At 43.0% G+C, this 16,710-nt stretch overlaps 1 protein-coding gene across 1 annotated transcript in view; it reads left to right on the forward strand.

Annotated features, from left to right (window-relative positions):
• Positions 1–2,669: 2,669 nt before the first annotated feature.
• The window catches only part of COL7A1 (collagen type VII alpha 1 chain), a 193,444-nt gene continuing 179,403 nt past the window's right edge, over positions 2,670–16,710 (forward strand). Inside the window, exons 1-9 of the mRNA XM_075322059.1 lie at positions 2,670–2,767; positions 2,849–2,934; positions 3,336–3,516; positions 6,386–6,545; positions 8,249–8,342; positions 8,687–8,848; positions 9,183–9,346; positions 11,734–11,863; positions 12,046–12,168. Coding sequence (XP_075178174.1) covers positions 2,670–2,767; positions 2,849–2,934; positions 3,336–3,516; positions 6,386–6,545; positions 8,249–8,342; positions 8,687–8,848; positions 9,183–9,346; positions 11,734–11,863; positions 12,046–12,168 — 1,198 coding nt within the window. The remainder of the gene's footprint in view (positions 2,768–2,848; positions 2,935–3,335; positions 3,517–6,385; positions 6,546–8,248; positions 8,343–8,686; positions 8,849–9,182; positions 9,347–11,733; positions 11,864–12,045; positions 12,169–16,710) is intronic.

A 16,710-nucleotide genomic window follows, 5' to 3' on the forward strand; every position in this document is an offset into this window, starting at 1 on the left:
CTTGGAGATATGATTGACAAAAATGTACTGTATATGCTACATTTATTGACAATATGCTGTTATCAGTGACAGAAAATGGACTAAACTGTCTGTAATCTGAGCTTGCAAATAAAAGAATATACAGTTGAAATCAATATTATTCACCCCCATTTTCAGAGTAGGTTTATTAGCAAAATGTGCATGTGACGCCCATGGACTATTCAGGTTGTCACAGGGTACTGCACAATCTCTCTCTCCAGTGCAGGACTCAACCCTCATGGTTCTGGGTCCTCATCTTGCAGTACTGCCTCCACCAGCATTCACAAATCCTAGTGACACCTCGCACCACACCCTGTCAGGCACACCAGTGGGCTGCTTAAGCTGGAATAGGGCCACCCACCTAGGGGTCAGGCAGGGAGGTGGGAGGTGACAAGTCAGTGAACTCCACGGGAGTGAAGAGAGCAGTCGGCTCCAGGGGAGCAAAGTGAGAGGAAGTTGATTGGGAGCCCTCGAGCAGTGAGGAGCTCGGTGGAAGCTGGGAGTTGGAGCTCCCAGAGGAGAAGCAGCGCCTAGGTCGCAGACGGTGGTCTGGATCCAGAAGAGTCGGAGACCCGGTCGCGGGAAATTGTGACTGGGTGCTTGGCTAGTCTTGAAGGATAGCAAGCCGCCACAGTTCAAAAGCCGGGCTGGGACCAAAGGCACGACAGGGTACACGGACCCCAGGTCAGGGAGAAGCTTCAGGCAACCCGGCAATTAACCTGCGGAGGACAGGGCCTATATGGACTGTCCCACGAAGCTCAGAGATCAGGGGCACTAGCGCAATGAGGGGGATAGGGCTTTCCAAGCAAAGCAGCCCACTGAAATCCCAAGCGTGAGCTCCTAAGTGCAAGCTCCTCTTGCTACTCATTCCAGGGAGCGGGGCCCGGAAAGCTCCAAGCAGACGGGCCACAAAGGACACTCTACACTACTGTGCCAGGAGGTAGGCCACAGACCACCCGGCAGTGCTGCAGGGGACGGGACCTGGATAAACTCCCCTCGGAAAACAGCGGCAGTCGGAGACTTGGTTTACCCTGTTGTCAGTGTTTGCTTTCTTCTGAGTGAGTACCTGATTAACCCATGCAACAAGCGAGCTTGCGCTTCCCCTTGCACCCTAGACCACAATCCACAGTCCCGGGGCCTTCCCCTACCCGTGGAGGGTAACGTCATCTGGCTGCCCCACTCCATCACCCTGGGTACTCCTAACAGCAGCGGCGGTACTCTCTATTACCGCACACCACGGGTGGCGACACGAACTATATCTCCCCTGTAAATAGCCCCTTCTTCATTGGAGTGTGGCCCCTGGTCCCCAGGTCCGGAGACCCTCGAGCCACGAGTAATCACCCACGGATCCGAGCGGTCCGGCCGCGGCAGGGGCGGCACATGCAGACTTTCTGCTGTTTCAGATAAACCAAACAATATAAATTGCTCAGCACAACTAATACTATATCTTCTGGATTCGGTAATCGGCATCCGTTCTTCACAGCTTTACCTGCGAAGAGTCGCTGCTTGACTGACAAAGTCTGGGTCTCAGCATTGGGTCTTCAGTACTTGACCGGCAAAGTCTGCTTCTCTTGGGACTCGAATCAGTCTCAAGTGCTTCTGTAGCAGAAAGGGCCACAAGGTTGCTCTGCTGCTCACTTGTCCTCCTTCTCTCAAGTCTTGGTGCCAACTCCAACCCTCTTTAAGAGTGCCAGCCTTTTATATTACACACTCACGCCATAACTGCACCTGACACGGCGTTTTCTTCAAATTCTTCCCTCAAGGAACACACTCTCTGTTCGTCAGTTCCTGTTGGCACGGTGCAACCGACAAAGGGTGACATTTGGTTGCAGACACTGTCTGATGTTGAATGTGTGCATATTCTGTCTTCCAACCCCTTACATTTCACTGTAGTCATCACAAAGTCGCCATGCTTCACTGTAGTCATCACCAAGCCCCCTACATGCTTCACTGTAGGCATCACCAAGCCCCCACCATGCTTCACTGTAGTCATTATCGAGCCACCAACATGCTTCACTGTAGGCATCACGTAGCCCCTGCCATGCTTCATTGCAGTCATCAGCGAGCCCCCACCATGCTTCAATGTAGTCATCACCAAGCCCTGCCATGCTTCACTGTAGTCAACACCGAGCCTCGCCATGCTTCACTGTAGTCGTCATCGAGCCTCCAACATGTTTATTTGAAAGCATCACTGAGCCCCTGCCATGCTTCACTGTAGTTATCATTGAGCCCCGCTATGCTTCACTGTAGTCGTCATCGAGCCTCCAACATGTTTCTTTGAAAGCATCACTGAGCCCTTGCCATGCTTCACTGTAGTTATCATTGAGCCCCCACTATGCTTCACTGTAGGCATCACCAAGCCCCTTCATGCTTCACTGAAGCCCCCGCCATGCTTCACTGTAGTCATCATCGAGCCTCCACCATCCTTCACTGTAGGCATGACTCAGCCCTGTCATGAATCACTGTAGGCAGAGTGCTTTTTTCAGTGTATTCTTCATTTCTTCTCTTCACTTTTTTGGAACATGCAATCAAATATCCCATGCAGCATACCCCTTGCCAGTCAAGGGTATTTGATGTGTTTTAAATTAAAATAATTAGATCTGGAGACAGCACCTGATTTGCAAATCTGTTCTTAGGGAATATATTCAAAGATGAATAGTTCTGAGACTGCAGGAGTCAGTAAAGTGGCATTTCGTGCTGAATATGGAGAAATTACTGTCCTTTTTGTTATGTTGAGTTATTACAAAAAGTTTGTAAATGTTATTAATAAACAGATCTTGCAATGATGGTGGTTGAATAATTTTGATTGCAACTGTATATTCTGCTCTAGTTATTTCCAAAGTTCCACACACTTGAGAACAGATCATGATACAAACATTGGTTTTGATGTGAATAGAGAAGATATGACCTCAGCCAGTGACAGGCTAATTGCATAAAAAGTAGAGCATAAGATTGTTAAGTTTGTATCAGAAAGGGTTAATTTGGGTCTAAAAATGTTCCGTAAACTTTCAGAACAATCCTGAAGTTTATCTATTAGTGCACACAAGTTTTAATAACAGGGATATACAAATAGATAAAATGGCTTATGTTGTCCATATGGTTTCTGGGCTGCGGATCTGTTTCTTCTCAAAGCGTTTGAGCTTTTCAGTCTTGCGCTAGTGACTCCTGTTATCGCTGCTGGGAACAGCGCCCCCTATATAGACACAACGAGTGATGGTATTACACCTAGGCAATACGATCCACTGTAAGTTGTGCTGTTTTGGAGCAGCGCTGGGATATAGATGATGACCCTCCTGACAGTTTCTTTTTCTTTGCAGCAAGATGCGACAATATTTACGACTCCGATATAGTGTTTGTGGTAGACGGATCATCCAGTATCGGAAGGGCGAACTTCCGGATGATTAAGACGTTTATGGAAGGATTGGTCATCCCTTTTGTAAATGTCATCAGTCAGGACGGAGTCCGTTTTGGAGTTGTCCAATACAGTGATGACCCAAGGTGAGTCTTCTAATCCAGGACATATGTAATCGATTATATCTTACCTCTGTTACCACGTAGGTAGAGGCAGAGTGGGGATTTCATGTAGGCAAAATGGGCAGCTGCCTAGGTTGACATTAACAGTGCTAAATGTAGGGCTTAAAAATCAACGTTATGTATTTATACAGGAGAGAAGCTGCAGGAGCTGGGAGAGAAGCTGCAGATTTACTATAGGGTGACTATCTAGCCCTCCAAAATGTATAGACAACACAACAGTAACAACCAATCAGAGAACAGATTTAATTTCTTAAAGGGTTTGTCCACTATTAGGAAACCCCTTCTTAATCACCATGTTTTGCCCACGAGAAAATAACAATTCTTGTACTCACCTCCGGTGTTGGCGCCATTCCAGTAGCATCGGCATTCGCTCTCCTGGGGCTCACATGATATTGTGACATCAGGCGAGCCCTGAGCCTAATCAGCGCGATCTTCACTCTCCCTGCCTTCAGACGTATCAAACATCAATAGTAAGTAAGCTGCCAGCCGCAGCTCTGACTTCATCTTGATGTTCGATACGTCTTAAGGCGGTGACAGTGAAGCCAGCACGGAGTTTGACACGCTAGAGGCAGCCAAAGAGGGGAGGAGCTAGAAGCAGACACAGAGGGGGAGGAGCTAGAAGCAGACACAGAGGGGGAGGAGCTATGAGACACATAGGGGGAGGAGCTAGAAGCAGGCACAGCACAGAGGGGGGAGCTAGTAGGAGAAACAGCAGGGAAGGAGCTAGAAGCAGACATAGTGGGGATAATTTAGAGGCAGACAAAGATATAGTGGGAATGAGCTAGAGGCAGACACACATAGTGGCGAGGAGCTAGAGTAGACACAGACATAGTGGGGAGGAGCTAGAGTAGAGGCAGAGAAACGGTAGGAGCTGGAGGCAGACAAACAGAGGGGGAGCTAGAGGCAGACATAGACATAGTGGAAGCAGCTAGAGGCAGACAGACGGGGGGAGCTAGAGGCAGACACAGACATAGTGGGAAGGAGCTAGAGGCAGACACAGACATAGTGGGAAGGAGCTAGAGGCAGACAGGGGGAGCTAGAGGCAGATACAGACATGTAAGAAGAAGCTAGAGGCAGACAGAGTGGAAGAGCTAGAGGCAGACAGATGGGGGAGCTAGAGGCAGACACAGACAGAGGTAAGAACTAGAGACAGACATAGTAAGAAGGAGCTAGAGGCAGACACAGAGGGGGAGGCGCTAGAGGCAGACACAGACATAGTGGGAAGGAGCTAGAGGCAGACAGATGGGTGGGAGCTAGAGGCAGACAAAGGGGGGAGCTAGAGGCAGACACATACATGGTGAAAAGGAGCTAGAGGCAGACACAGAAAGAGGGAAGAGCTAGAGGCAGACACAGACATAGTGGGAAGGAGCTAGAGGCAGACACATATAGAGGGGGAGGTGTTAAAGGCAGACACAGGTATAGTGGCAAGGAGCTAGAGGAAGACAGATGGGAGGAGCTAGAGGCAGACATAGACATGGTGAGAAGGAGCTAGAGGCAGACAGAGGGGGAAGCTAGAGGCAGACATAGAAAGAGGAAAGAGCTAGAGGCAGACACAGACATAGTGGGAAGGAACTAGAGGCAGACAGAGACATAGTGGGAAAAGCTAAAGGCAGACAGATGGGGGGAGCTAGAGGCAGATACATACAGAGGGGGAGACACTAAGGGCAGACACAGACATAGTGGGAAGAAGCTAGAGGTAGACACAGAAATAGTGGGAAGAGCTAAAGGCAGACAGATCGGGGGACCTGGAGAAAGACAGAGGGGGGAGCTAGAGGCAGACACAGACATGGTGAGAAGGAGCTAGAGGCAGAGATGGGAGCTAGAGGCAGACAGAGGGGGAACTAGAGGCAGACACAGAAAGAGGAAAGAGCTAGAGGCAGACACATACAGAGGGGGAGGCGCTAGAGGCAGACACAGACAGTGAGAAGGAGCTAGAGGCAGAGGTGGGAGCTAGAGGCAGACAGAGGGGGAACTAGAGGCAGATACAGAAAGAGGGAAGAGCTAGAGGCAGACACATACAGAGGGGGAGGGGCTAGAGGCAGACACAGACATAGTGAGAAGGAGCTACAGGCAGACACATACAGAGGGGAGGAGCTATACGCAGACACAGACATAGTGGGAAGCAGCTACAGGATTAAACAGACATAGCGGGAAAGAGCTACAGGCAGACACAGAGGGGGAGGAGCAACCAGACATTCTACTGTAAGTTCTGAAATGACAGTTACAGTTTGAATTCCAGAGATCAGAACACTGGTATTTATTGCTCAAAGGAGTAAAAGTAAGAGGAGCGCAGAGTCTCATTTATGACCTGCACCTGTCAATTGTAATCACTTCATGTTATTGCCTTAAGCTCTACCTGGAGGCGAAAATTATCTCCTACCGAGCAGGTGAGCCTGTGGGCGCAATCTCCATCGCCTTCTGCTTTAGTGCCTGTATTATACAGAGACAGAAAGGGAAAGCTCCTATCTGACCAAATCTTCCAGTGTAGACATAGGAGAAGAGGTTTTAGTCACAGTTTCCAATCAGATCCCAAGATACAAAAATGTGCAAAAATTAAATCTGATCTGTTTGTTTTGTTTATACATGAAAAGATAGAGATAAATATGATTGATAGACGGAATTTATTTATTTATTTATTTATTTTTACATTGGTTCCATTTTTTTAAAGTTGACATATTTTCTACTATAGATGTATTGAGACATTAGGAAAGCTGGTTACATACACTTCAGGGCTCCAAAATTGATCAGACTAATGGCTATTTTTTATGATTTTGGAATTGAGGAGCCCGGCTTCTTATTGTTTTAAATAAACTGGACTGACCTTTCTTTTTAGAACAGAGTTTGATTTTTCTCGATACCGAAATGGGTCCGAGGTGATTCAGGCCATAAGAACCCTGGCCTACAAAGGGGGAAACACGCGGACGGGAACTGGGCTGAGATATGCCACAGATAATTTCTTTGGACCTGCCATTGTGCGTGCCGACATACCTAAGGTCAGAACAACTGAAATGTAAACGAACAGTAAAAATCACATAGTACAAATGCTACAATGTACCGTAATATGCTATTGTAAAATAGGCTTAGCTTGTTAGAGTGAGTGTTGAGTGCAAAACTATTGTCTTCTACATGTGACATCAAGCCAATTTTGCCAAAATAAGGAGGATATCCAATCATTAAAAAAAATAAATAAAAAATTATTATTTTTATGATGATAATAATAATATATATATATATATATATATATATATTTTTATATTATTATATATATTTTATATATAAATATTTTATATATATATATATATATATATATGTGTATATATATATATATATATGTATTTTTTATAATATATATATATATATATCTATATATATATATACACACATACATACATATACATACATATATATATATATATATATATATATATATCACACACAGATAATGCTGTAAAAAATTTAACCGCATTCATATCTTCTACTCCTTGACAATTCAACACTGATCACTGGTGCCAGTAGTGCAGCACAGGACTGCTGCAGCCCTGATTGACTGCAGCAGTCACATGCCAGCCTCCAGTACAAGATTTTGTTTACACCATTTACAGTTTTTTTTTAAAAAAATCAGGATAACCCCTTTAAGCTCTATGTAGGCCTCTTGGAAAAAAAACAAAAAGTAATGCTTTTTTTTAATATTGGCCATATGAGAATAATCCTAAATAATACAACCATATAGTGCAAAATCCCCCCATAATACAATCCCTAAACAATACCACCATATAATACACAAATACGTTGCCGTGCCACCATGTAGTCTATAATTAATACCATCATACAATGCTTAAATTATATCCCCATAGAGTACATAAATAACTCCACACAGATAATAAAAAAATAGTAAAACGCTTAAATAATACTACCATGTGGTGCATTAATAACATTTTAAAGTACATAATTACTACTATACAGTGCATAAAAATACCCCCATACAATGCCTAAATAATAAGATCTTACAGTGCAGAAATACGTTCTAATACCACTATATAGGCTATAAACACCACACAATACAATCCTTAAATAATACCACCATATGGTGCACAAATATGTAGCAGTGCCACCATGTAGTGTATAATTAATAGCATCATACAATGCCTAAATAATATACCCATAGAGTATATAAATAATAACTCCACAGAGATAGTAAAAAAATACTACCATACATCGCCTAAATACCACCAAGTGTTGCATTAATAACATTTTAAAGTACACAATTACTACCATACAGTGCATAAAACTACCACCATACAATGCCTAAATAATAAGACTCTACAGTGTACAAATACGTTCTAATACTACTATATAATGCATAAACACCACCATACAATGACAAATTAATACTGACATACAGTGCAAAACTAATAAATTCACACATATCATAAACAAATACTACTATACAATGCTTACATAATACTGCCATGCAGTGCATTAATAACACTTTTTAGGATATAAATACCACCATACAGTGAGTAACAACACAACCAAAGAATGCCTAAATAAAACCACCATAAAGTGAAAAAAAATACATTGTAATACCACTATATAGTGCACAAATAGCTCTACCATACAATGCCAAAATAATACCGCTTAATAATACTGACTCATATAGTGTATTGTTCTTGATTACTGACTTTGTGTTTTTCAGGTTGTGATTTTGATAACGGACGGAAAATCCCAGGATGAGGTTGACCAGGCATCGCAAACACTGAAAAATCAAGGAATAAAAATATTTGCTGTTGGTACGTTACAGAGCTCAATGTAAATCGGGATCAGGTTCTGGATTCAATACCATTCAGGACCATTTTACAATCCCATAAAAAAGTTTGTTTACTCGGAGCCGTCACTAGAGGGCGCTCATTGTGCACAGATTTTTACAGCTCCTAAAAAGTCCTGTATACGCCCAGATGCGGTGAGCTCCCTCTAGTGGTGACTTATCTTTATTATTTATTTATTTATTAATGAATATGATTCTCTGCTAATAAATGCACCATTAAGGAGTGAAGTGTAACTGGAGCTATATTGGTTCTCTGAATAGTGGAGGACGTCTCAAAGATTTCTTGACATTCTGTAATATGTTCTTTAGGGATCAAAAATGCCGACAGCCGAGAGCTGACCAGAGTAGCCTCCACTCCGACAGACGACTACTTTTTCTATGTGACGGATTTCAAGATTCTGGGCACACTTCTTCCTCTGGTATCCCGAAAAGTCTGTATAACTACCGGAGGAGTCTACATTCCTGAAACCAGTAAGTCAGCCTTACCAATACCAACCTAACAAGACGCAGCAGAGCTGAATTTGTAACTTTTTGGAGTTCGAACAATGCATTTATTACCTGAAGTCCTGTGAAAACCACAAATAATGAAATACATTACAGCTCTACTGGACTCCACAATATCAGTCCTATTTTCAAGTTATATTCACTTTTAAAAAAGAAGATAATAATATACAATGGTTTGATTGTGAGCCCCAATGGGGACAGTGTTGCCAATGTATGTACAGCGCTATATAAATGAATAAATATTATTGTTATGCAAAAGTCTTCATCTGGCCTTAATAATATATAAACCATTTGTTTTTAGCCTCAGACACCTATAGAGGACCTTCCAACCTGGTTTTCTCCGATCAAACAGCAGATGCCATGAGGATACAATGGACGGCAGCCACTGGGCCAGTTACTGGATATAAAGTGGTTTATGGTCCCCTGACGGGTTTAGGACAGCAGGTCCCGCTGGAGCTAAGAGAGGTACGAGGATAACTTCTATATAACTATTGCTTCAAACATACAAAATCACTAATATACCGCATCCTATGTAAGGGAATATAACTACTATAATACTGCCCCCCATGTACAAGAATATAACTACTATAATACTGCCTCCTATGTACAAGAATATAACTACTATAATACTGCTCCCTATGTACAAGAATATAACTACTATAATACTGCCCCTATGTACAAGAATATAACTACTATAATACTGCCTCCTATGTACAAGAATATAACTACTATAATACTGCTCCTATGTACAAGAATATAACTACTATAATACTGCTCCTATGTACAAGAATATAACTACTATAATACTGCCCCTATGTACAATAATAGAACTACTATAATACTGACTCTTATGTACAAGAATATAACTACTATAATACTGCCCTCTATGTACAAGAATATAACTACTATAATACTGCCCTATGTACAAGAATATAACCACTATAATACTGCCCCTATGTACAAGAATAGAACTACTATAATACTGACTCTTATGTACAAGAATATAACTACTATAATACTGCCCTCTATGTACAAGAATATAACTACTATAATACTGCCCTATGTACAAGAATATAACCACTATAATACTGCCCCTATGTACAAGAAGATAACTACTATAATACTGCCCCCTATGTACAGGAATATAACCACTATAATACTGCCCCCTATGTACAAGAAGATAACAACTATAATACTGCCACTATGTAGAAGAATATTACTACTATAATACTACCTCTTATGTACAAGAATATAACTACTATAATACTGCTACTATGTACAAGAGTATAACAACTATAATACTGCCTCTATGTACAAGAATATAACTACTATAATACTGCTCCCTATGTACAATAACATAACTACTATAATACTGCCCCCTATGTACAATAACATAACTACTATAATACTGCTCCTATGTACAAGAATATAACGACTATAATACTGCCCCCTATGTACAAGAATATAACTACTATAATACTGCTCCTATGTACAAGAGTATAACTACTATAATACTGCCTCTATGTACAAGAATATAACTACTATAATACTGCTCCCTATGTACAATAACATAACTACTATAATACTACTCCTATGTACAAGAATATAACGACTATAATACTGCCCCCTATGTACAAGAATATAACTACTATAATACTGCTCCTATGTACATGAGTATAACTACTATAATACTGCCTCTATGTACAAGAATATAACTACTATAATACTGCTCCCTATGTACAATAACATAACTACTATAATACTGCTCCTATGTACAAGAATATAACAACTATAATACTGCCCCCTATGTACAAGAATATAACTACTATAATACTGCCTCCTATGTACAAGAATATAACTACTATAATACTGCCCCCTATGTACAATAATATAACTACTTTAATACTGCCTCCTATGTACAAGAATATACCTACTATAATACTGACACCTATGTACAAGAATATACCTACTATAATACTGCTCCTATATACAAGAATATAACTACTCTAATACTGCCCCCTATGTACAAGAATATAACTACTATAATACTGACACCTATGTACAATAACATAACTACTATAATACTGCTCCTATGTACAAGAATAAAACTACTATAATACTGCCCCTATGTACAAGAATATAACTACTATAATACTGCCCCCTATGCACAAGAATATAACTACTATAATACTGCCTCCTATGTACAAGAATATAACTACTATAATACTGCCCCCTATGTACAAGAATAAAACTACTATAATACTGCCCCCTATGTACAAGAATATAACTACTTTAATACTGCCTCCTATGTACAAGAATATACCTACTATAATACTGACACCTATGTACAAGAATATACCTACTATAATACTGCTCCTATATACAAGAATATAACTACTATAATACTGCCCCCTATGTACAAGAATAAAACTACTATAATACTGCCCCTATGTACAAGAATATAACTACTATAATACTGCCCCCTATGCACAAGAATATAACTACTATAATACTGCCTCCTATGTACAAGAATATAACTACTATAATACTGCCCCTATGTACAAGAATATAACTACTATAATACTGCCTCCTATGTACAAGAATATAACTACTATAATACTGCCCCCTATGTACAAGAATAAAACTACTATAATACTGCCCCTATGTACAAGAATATAACTACTATAATACTGCCCCCTATGCACAAGAATATAACTACTATAATACTGACCCCTATGTACAAGAATATGGTATTTCTATTTTAATAATTCCAGTAATATTATTATTATTATTATATGTCTCATAACGAGAAGAATATTTTATATAAACCATATTATGATTTCTGCCCGCAGATCAGCCTGACCTCAGCTCAGACATCTACCCTCCTACAAGGCCTGAGAGCCGGCACGGAATATTCGGTTACTGTGACCGCTTTATATGCCAACAGCATTGGAGAATCCGTCTCCGGTCGGGGAAAAACCTGTAAGATATTCTCGTATCAGAGAAAAGAAAGAAAAGGGAATTTCATGTTGATTAGCTGAACTTTAAACTCCGGAATTAAAAAGTGGAGTTCTCCTTTAATTATCATGTGATTCTTAGGAATTTTCCTTGAAAATATTTGAAGATAAGTAATTGAAAATGTGTTTTTATTTATTTTTCTTTAGTAAGCTCCATTGGCTTATCCAACTTCAGAGTAGCAGAAGCCGGACCATCCTTCCTCAGATTGGCATGGAGCGTTTCTGGAGGAGAACCCCCATCAGGATACAGGCTCACCTATTCCATCAGGGGTTAGTGTAATCATCAGTATTTTCTCACAGTGCGCACATCTCTTAGCTGTAGGGAATCTACTACTCCTTAGATTCAGAAAAAATAGAGTCAAAATACATAATCATCAAGAATAATTGCATTTTATTAAACAAAAAAACATACAAAAGACCAAAAGTATACATAGTAAAACCAGGGAGGAAATGAGGAGTGCGGAATACAAGAATATAACTACTATAATACTGCCCCTATGTACAATAATATAACTACTATAATACTGACTCCTATGTACAAGAATATAACTACTATAATACTGCCCTCTATGTACAAGAATATAACTACTGTAATACTGCCCCTATGTACAAGAATATAACTACTGTAATACTGCCCCTATGTACAAGAATATAACTACTATAATACTGCCCCCTATGTACAAGAATATAACTACTATAATACTGCCCCTATGTACAAGAATATAACTACTATAATACTGCCCCCTATGTACAAGAATATAACTACTATAATACTGACTCCTATGTACAAGAATATAACTACTATAATACTGCCCCTATGTACAATAATATAACTACTATAATACTGACTCCTATGTACAAGAATATAACTACTATAATTCTGCCCCCTATGTACAATAATATAACTGTCATGATGTATTTTACCTTCTCACTGTATTTGCTGTAATACTATGTCAGGATGTGATGTCACTTTCCTTTGGTTGTACTTACTGAACACTTTGAAATGTCTTGGGATGTAAGTAACCATACCTTCCCCCCATCTCCTGTGTCTCTGGGCCCATAATGCAATTATCTCTTGTCCACACAGCCAGGGGAACTTCTCATTGTTTCGTAAGCAGTGGATAACGCCAACTAAACAAACCTGTAGACATCTCGGAGCCAACCTTCTAGAATCTTCTAGTGGGCCCAACCATTGCATAGACCCCTACCCTTGAGGGGCGGGCCCACGAGCTCAAACAATTCACTCCTGTTTCTAAATGCAGTTGGGAGTTGAGTTTTTGAAGAGGAAGGGAGCGAGATCTGAATCTGCGGACAGACCTCGCCGTCCAGTGGATTGTGTGGGATTTCTGGGACTCTGAAAAGGACTATTACGTTGTGATCTGGCACTTTGGATTATCGGGAGGTGCCCCCGAATCTGTTTTATTTGGACTTGTCGTGTGCTGTTCCTGTATTCCTGTTAGTAAACCTGTTGGATCATCCTCGGCCTGTTGTCTCTCTTTGCTCTGATGTACACCCCGTCACAAACTGGTGGCAGCGGCGGGATCAGAGCAGAAGAAATGGAGGACAACAGCCAATCGACGTCTGAAACCAGAACCTCAGGATACAGGAACTGGACTGTGGCGAGTCTACAAACAAAGGCCCGTGAATTAGGTGTCGGCTACAAAGGACTCTCTAAGGAGCAACTAATTGAGGCATTGGAACACGCTTGCCTGCAAGATGGCACCGAGGAACAATTTCCACAGCAAGGGGAGCAAAGACGGGAGCCGGAGGTGAATACCCAAAAAAGTCAATGGGTTGTGTGGTACAAGGAAAAGATGGCACTGCTTGGAGATGAGGCCACCATAGAAGATAAGAGGGAGGCCATGCGTGGAGCTGAAGAGAAGGAGCGCAGGATGGAGGAGATGGCATTGCTGGATAAGCAGCTCGCTGTGGAAGCCGCGAGAGGTTCCAGACAGACTGTAACCCCAGCACCCATCATGAGGGAACTTCCCAGAGTGTCCCGCAAAGACTTCAAGCAGTTTAATGAGGCTGCTGGTGACATTGAGGGCTTCTTCCAGGACTTTGAGCATCAGTGTCGATTAATGGAAGTCCCAGAAAGGGAGCGCGTCCGGCATCTGGTTGGGCTCTTAGAGGGTGGAGCTGCTGCAGCCTATAGAGCTATGGACCCTCGGTGGAACTGTGAGTATGCGGATATTAAACAGACTATTCTAGAACATTATGCTGTAACGCCAGACACTTACAGGACTCAGTTCCGTACTCTAGCATGTGATGAGGAAGTGTCCTTCAAGATGTATGCCCACAAACTCAAACATCTGTGGCATCGTTGGTTGGAGGCAGAGGAGGCCTTAACCTTGGAGACCGTCCTCCAGGTCCTCCTAAAAGAGCAGTTTTACTTCAAGTGCCCCGCTGAGATCCGGGAATGGGTGCGTGAAAGGAGACCAGCCACTGTGGAGGAAGCTGCAGCTCTAGCTGATGAGGCTCTCACCATCAAGCCTCAATGGAAAAAACTACTACCCAGTGAGAAAAAAAAACACCAACCCCCCAACGCTGGTGGCCCCTGGTCCTTCTGGCCCCAATGTTCACCATCACCCTAGACCGTCAACTCATGGGGACCTTCGTGTGACTGTGCCTCGCATTACTCATGCTCCACCTTTGGGAATACGACGCGGAGGAAGAATCCCAGAGCGCAGATGTTATGGATGTGGGCAGCCTGGGCACATGCAATTCCAATGTCCAGGTGTTCGTAGACAGAACAGCTACAGACCGCCTTTGCCTGTTCATTACCTACAGACACCTTCACCAGGAGAAGAGCTGGATTCTGTGCCTGATGACTTGCCAAGTGACTCAGATATCCTGGCTCCCCTACCCGGAGTCTATGGGGTGCGAGCTCCAGCCACCTGTTCTTCTGATCTTCAGGACAAACATCTACAGGAGGTCGTGCTGGATGGCCAAAAAGTTGTTGGCTTCCGTGACACTGGGGCTTTCCTCACCATAGCCGATCCCCGAGTAATTCAACCACAAGCAATTCAAAAGGGACCAGGAATTGCCATTGAACTGGCAGGAGGTACCCAGAGATATATTCCAAGAGCGAGTGTGACCCTGGATTATGGCTTTGGGGCAAAACAATGTGTGGTCGGTGTGATGAGCGGCCTTCCTGCAGACGTTCTTCTAGGAAATGATGTGGGGAATCTTCATTGCCACTTTGTCGGTGCGGTAACCAGAAGTCAAGCCAAGAGAGCAGCCCATGTGGACGTGTACAACCCATCCATGGAACTGAGGCCACCAGAACTGCCATTACAGCCGTACTGTGGCCAAGCCTCTTACCGACCTGACCAAGAAAACAATGCCCCGGCTGGTGATCTGGACTCCAGCCTGTGATGAGGCTTTTAACCGGCTGAAGGATGCTTTGATCTGCGATCCTGTCCTGGCTGCTCCAGACTACAAGAGGAGATTCATTGTGCAAACGGATGCCTCTGCTTATGGACTGGGAGCTGTCCTCAGCCAGGTGAATGCAGCTGGGGACGAGCACCCCATCGCCTATCTCAGCCGGAAACTGCTGGACCGAGAAGTGGCCTATGCAACTGTTGAGAAGGAATGTCTGGCTGTAGTGTGGGCCCTTAAGAAACTACGGCCGTATCTGTATGGACGGGAATTCACTGTGGTTACTGATCACAATCCCTTCACCTGGCTGAACAGAGTCTCTGGGGACAATGGACGCTTACTGCGATGGAGCCTGGCTCTGCAGCCCTATAACTTTACCATACAATATAGAAGGGGCAGCCAACACCAAAATGCAGATGGACTGTCCAGGCAAGAGGAGCCTTGAGTCCTGTCAGCCATGCCTGCGTGTACTTAACCAGCGACCTGTAGAGGTCCCTAGTACGTACACAAGTTGGGAGGGGAAGGAATTGTCATGATGTATTTTACCTTCTCACTGTATTTGCTGTAATACTATGTCAGGATGTGATGTCACTTTCCTTTGGTTGTACTTACTGAACACTTTGAAATGTCTTGGGATGTAAGTAACCATACCTTCCCCCCATCTCCTGTGTCTCTGGGCCCATAATGCAATTATCTCTTGTCCACACAGCCAGGGGAACTTCTCATTGTTTCGTAAGCAGTGGATAACGCCAACTAAACAAACCTGTAGACATCTCGGAGCCAACCTTCTAGAATCTTCTAGTGGGCCCAACCATTGCATAGACCCCTACCCTTGAGGGGCGGGCCCACGAGCTCAAACAATTCACTCCTGTTTCTAAATGCAGTTGGGAGTTGAGTTTTTGAAGAGGAAGGGAGCGAGATCTGAATCTGCGGACAGACCTCGCCGTCCAGTGGATTGTGTGGGATTTCTGGGACTCTGAAAAGGACTATTACGTTGTGATCTGGCACTTTGGATTATCGGGAGGTGCCCCCGAATCTGTTTTATTTGGACTTGTCGTGTGCTGTTCCTGTATTCCTGTTAGTAAACCTGTTGGATCATCCTCGGCCTGTTGTCTCTCTTTGCTCTGATGTACACCCCGTCACAAACTGGTGGCAGCGGCGGGATCAGAGCAGAAGAAATGGAGGACAACAGCCAATCGACGTCTGAAACCAGAACCTCAGGATACAGGAACTGGACTGTGGCGAGTCTACAAACAAAGGCCCGTGAATTAGGTGTCGGCTACAAAGGACTCTCTAAGGAGCAACTAATTGAGGCATTGGAACACGCTTGCCTGCAAGATGGCACCGAGGAACAATTTCCACAGCAAGGGGAGCAAAGACGGGAGCCGGAGGTGAATACCCAAAAAAGTCAATGGGTTGTGTGGTACAAGG

The sequence above is a fragment of the Anomaloglossus baeobatrachus genome, chromosome 8 (assembly GCF_048569485.1).
Source record: "Anomaloglossus baeobatrachus isolate aAnoBae1 chromosome 8, aAnoBae1.hap1, whole genome shotgun sequence".
In the NCBI taxonomy this organism is placed as follows: domain Eukaryota; kingdom Metazoa; phylum Chordata; class Amphibia; order Anura; family Aromobatidae; genus Anomaloglossus; species Anomaloglossus baeobatrachus.